This window comes from Vespa mandarinia, chromosome 17 (genome assembly GCF_050613455.1).
Source record: "Vespa mandarinia isolate Hongniang chromosome 17, ASM5061345v1, whole genome shotgun sequence".
NCBI lineage: Eukaryota > Metazoa > Arthropoda > Insecta > Hymenoptera > Vespidae > Vespa > Vespa mandarinia.
The window spans coordinates 3,290,001-3,295,000 of NC_140826.1; the positions used below are offsets into that span (position 1 = coordinate 3,290,001).

Below are 5,000 nucleotides of genomic sequence, written 5' to 3' on the forward strand. Positions count from 1 at the left end.
ATTTATTTATCTGTTCATTTATTTATGCATTTATTTATTCTAATTGGAAAAAAGAAATTCGCGAATCATTCTTTCTTCTCTTTATCAAAAGATGTGCCATCGTTTAGAATTTGGAATTTAGATGTTTGAAACAAAAAAAAAAAAAAAAAAAAAAAGGAAAGAAAAAAAAAAGAAAAAGAAAATAAATAAATAAAAATTATTGCAATCGTACGAATGTGTTTCAAATAAATTTGTATTTCTTTTTATATATATATATATATATTTTTTTTTTTTCTTTTATAGATATCTAACTTTCTTTTTCGAAAAAGAAAAAAAGAAAATAATTGAGATATGATCCTGCTGTTGATTACACAAAGGGTATCCACATAATCTGAAATATAATATATTATACGAAACAGTATTGTCTTCGTTCGTACGAATTTTCACTGGTCTTTTGAATAAAAGCACAAAAGCTAATTCCGGAGCTTTCGAAAAGCTTTGTATTCTCGTGTGTGTACAGTGCAACACATACACACTTACGCACAAAAGGATATACACACATACACACACACAAGGATTACGAAGATTTAAAAGGATTCGCAGGAGTAACCGGTCGAGTTAGACAGTAAACCTTGGACATCGCTATCGGACTTTCCTCCTCCTGCTCCTCCTCCTTTTCCTCTTCCTCGTCTTCCTTTGAGCAGAAAATACATCTTCTTGTTTTCCTCCATCCGTTGTCGTTTCACTCATTGTCCTCTTATTATTATTATTAATATTATTATTATTATTATTATTATTATTATTATTATTATTATTACAAACAAATATTGAAGGACAACAAAAGTTCCTAAACGGAGTTTTAAAAAAGTTCCTAGACCAATCCATAATTTGCAATATCAAACAAATTAAAAACTTATTGCATTCACCCTGCATACGTACTGTGCATACACGTGCATAAAACTCTGATATTATGTCGTATCAATCTGAATGTAATTATCTGACAATGAGTTAATTAAGAAAAAAAAAAAAAAAAAAAAAGGAAAAAAAGAGAGAGAGAGAGAGAGAGAGAGAGAGAGAGAGAAAGAAGAGGAAAAAAAATTAGAAAGGAAAGATAAAAAGATAATTTTTATTATTGACGAATTATAAAAACATTTTCTTATTTTTTTGTTTCTTTTTTGTTTCTTTTCTTTCTCCTTTTTTTTTTTTTTTTTTTTTTTTTTTCTAACAATTCGTGCGTCACCGAAGTTGATTGCGTCTGGATGGGGAGAATGACATTGAACTATCAAAAGAACGTAAGACTCACGAGAAATAATGGTCGTAATGGGGAAAAAAACTCGAGTTAATCTCTCTCTCTCTCTTTCTCTCTGTCTCTCTGTCTTTCTTTCTCTCTCTCTCTCTCTCTCTCTCTCTCTCTCTCTCTCTCTCTCTTTCTCTATCTCTCACCGAAGAGAACAAATGGTCATCCCCCCGAGAAAACGGGAGAAAAAAAATGTTGAATCTATGGTGTAAAAAGAGAAATAGAGATAGATTGATAGAGATAGAGATAGATACAGAGAGAGAGAGAGAGAGAGAGAGAGAGGAGATGGTTGGCACCTTTCTCGTTTCATAGTAAAAGTGCAGGTGCAACACCCAAGCGAGGATAGATGTCGGTGGTAGATAGTTCAGGGCACCCACAATAAATTTCACGATGCTACGATCCAGATAGTGAATCGACGCCTATGCGAGAGAGAGAGAGAGAGAGAGAGAGAGAGCGAGAGAAAGAGAAAGAGAGAGAAAGAGAAAGAGGGGATAGACGTTATGCTATTTATCGCTATGCCTTACCTTCTTCTTGCCATTGACCTCGGAAAGTATTGCCCCGACTAGACGCAGGAAACGTATCAGGAAAGTGTTCCATCTCACCTATGTGTATACCATTATAGAATGAAAATCTTTTATTGGTATGAGTGTGAGGTCTTTAGTCACATTAAAGTCATGTTATAATGCACACACTCATATATCACATAGATGATACGTTTGAGCACGGACAAATACAGACGGACGTAGAATATAATAATATTACTATTTATTATACAATATTTCTTTTTTCTTCTCATTCAATTATCTCGATTATTATATGTGTGTATGCGTGTATGTGTGTATGTGTGTGTGTATGTGTGTGTATTATAGAATGAAGGTTACAAGTGTTCCCTTTGTTGAGATTGCATCTATTTAATATTACGATCTGAAAAGGAAGGGGAAATAGAAAAAAAGAGAAGAAGAAAATTGATCTAAATAAAAGTGTAGATAATTATTGAAAAAAAAAAAAAAAAAAAAAAAAAAAAAAAAAAAAAAAAAGATTAGATAATCTTATGGTTAGATTGTTAAAATTGTTTTTAGAATATTACTGACAGTTCTCTCTTTCTTTCTTTTTTTCTTTTTTTTTTTTTCCTCTTTCTAATTCGATCGAGCATTTAAAAGGATCTAACGATGAATATAATTAGAAATATAGATTGATAAAGAATAATGATTGATAAAGATTAATATATACATATACTTGATCGAGAAAAATGATTAAAAATTGTATTCGTTTAATGAATTATTATTTAATACGAAAGATAAGAGAGATAGATAGATAGACAGATAGAGAAAGAGAGAGAGAGAGAGAGAGAGAGAGAGAGAGAGAGAGAGAGCGAGAAAGATAATTAGCTGTGATTAGTCTGTATAAAAAGAGAAAAAAGAAAGAACTATAGGTTCGAGATAATTGATAACAGAAAAGATAAAAATAAAAAATAAAAAGAAACAAAAAGGAAGAAAGAGAGAGAGAGAGAGAGAGAGAGAGAGAGAGAGAGAGAGAGAGAGAGAGAGAGAGAGAGAGAGAGAATGTGTGTTGTTAAGAAAGAGAGAGCATGCAATGCTAATTACGAGCAAACAGTAAAATCAGGAGAATATTCCACCATAAGGGTTTAAACACATATACACATATGTATATCTATGCATATATACTTATATATATATATATGTATATATAAATGATTGAAGCGTACGAAATACATAGTAGAGATTCTCCGTTAGATTCCCTCGAGGGAAAAGAGCGTCCGTTTCCTCTCCATAGTATACTGAGAGAACGTCACGGCTCGCTTGAGAAACGGAAACCAGCTATTCCGATCTCTATTTATTCGGAGTATGTATATATGTATATGTTGCACGTATATATGTATAGCTATATGTATACGATATGTGTATATCATACATATGAATATGTGGAAGCTGTATATATAATATACATATATATATATATATATATATATATGAATGTGTGTACATGGTATATGTAATGTGTGTGTGTGTTGAAAGAGAACAATGCCACAGAGGGTGGTGGGGGTGGTTGGGGAGGGGGGTGGTTGGAAGAGAACCGATTTAACAACGAAAGTCGAACCTAAACTCCAATGGCTTCTCCCCACATCCTTTTTCTATTCTTTGTCAAACGATTTTACGAGCGATCCTCTTAGTTGGAACGTTTTAATGAACGTACGAGATTAATTAATCGAGTTTATAATCCAGTTTAGGAATATGATTGTATTCTTTGTTTTGGATTGTTATATATATATATGTGGAGATCGAGGATTATAATTTCGTATGATTGTTACTAATGTCTGATCGTACGATTTGTTTTTATTTATTTATTTCCTTTTTTTCCCCCTTTTTTTTTTTTTTTTTTTTTATGGTAACTTGCAAAAAAAATTAGCTTTAACTATTTGTTTTTTTTTTTTTTTTTTTTTTTTCACAAACTGGGTGACCTGCTTTCAATATCAACGGGCTCCGTATATAAGAAAAACAATCGTCTTTGATTACAATATTTTATAGTTTTGTTTTGTTTTGTTTGGTTTTTTTTTTTTTTTTTTTTTTTTATCATTTTGAAGTACTCAAAGAGAAAGATTACTTTGGGATAAATCAATCATTGGCGAGGGATAGGAAACGGAGAGAGAAATAAAATAAAAGATAAGAAAGTGGGGAGGAAAAGAGAGAAAAGAAAAGAAAAAAAAAATAGAAGCCGTTAGGAGAGAAAAGATTTCTTTTCACGTGTAATTCTGAAAGAACGATAAACTAACGATAGAGAAGAATGAATTATTATAACGACATAGACGACGACATTTTCTATCGACTCGCGACCACAGTTAGACATGTTCAATGACGCGTGCAATTCGCGATTTAAATTGCTACGCTCGATCGAACGACATCCGATCGATCGATCGATCTATTGATCTACCCATCGATCTATCCTATATAGTCAACCGTGCAGAGTGATCTATGTCTGTGCTATAACTTCGAAAACTAATTCTGTGTCTATCTATCTATCTCTGTCTCTCTCTACTTCTATTTTGATTTCTATTTATCTATCTATCTATCATCTATCTATCTATCTAACGACGATGATTATTCCTTCATAATAACTCGTATAACCATTTCGATCTCGTTACAGAGTTCCAATCTCGGCCAGGAATTGTTGGATAGAGTATTCAGGCATTTGAATCTCTTAGAAACCGCTTACTTCGGTCTGCGTTATTTGGATCATGAAAATCAAACGGTGAGACAATTATTTTCTATAATGAAAATTCGATATTTAATGTTTTGTGAGAAGGAAAAAAAAAAGACAAAAAAGAAATAGAAAGCAATTATTTCTATTCGTGATTTTATATGTATATATATTATTATTATTATTATTATTATTATTAATTAATTAATTAATTAAAATAATTAGAATAATTAGAAGAAAAGGAAGAAAGAAAAGAAAAAGAAATTTATATTAGATATAATGTATCATAAGATTTTATTGCAATTGGAATATTTTAATTTTGATAAAAAAAAAAAAAAAAATTCGTATGTAAAAAAGCAAAATCAATATTTGTCCATATCTATTTAATCTATCTATCTGTTTATCATATTTCTTTTCGATATCTTAATCCGTTTCAGATTATCTTACGATACATAAATACATACGATTTTTGTTTAGAATAAGAGGAGATAGGAAGAGGAAGAGGGAG

General features: G+C 31.0%; 1 protein-coding gene across 4 annotated transcripts in view; it reads left to right on the plus strand.

Moving 5' to 3' along the window:
* LOC118443512 (band 4.1-like protein 4) overlaps nucleotides 1–5,000 on the plus strand; it is a 45,401-nt gene that overhangs the window by 21,889 nt on the left and 18,512 nt on the right. For all 4 annotated transcript variants that reach the window (XM_085662310.1, XM_035870607.2, XM_035870605.2 and 1 more), the window contains exon 2: nucleotides 4,439–4,543. In XM_085662310.1, the coding sequence (XP_085518436.1) occupies nucleotides 4,439–4,543 (105 nt within the window). The remainder of the gene's footprint in view (nucleotides 1–4,438; nucleotides 4,544–5,000) is intronic.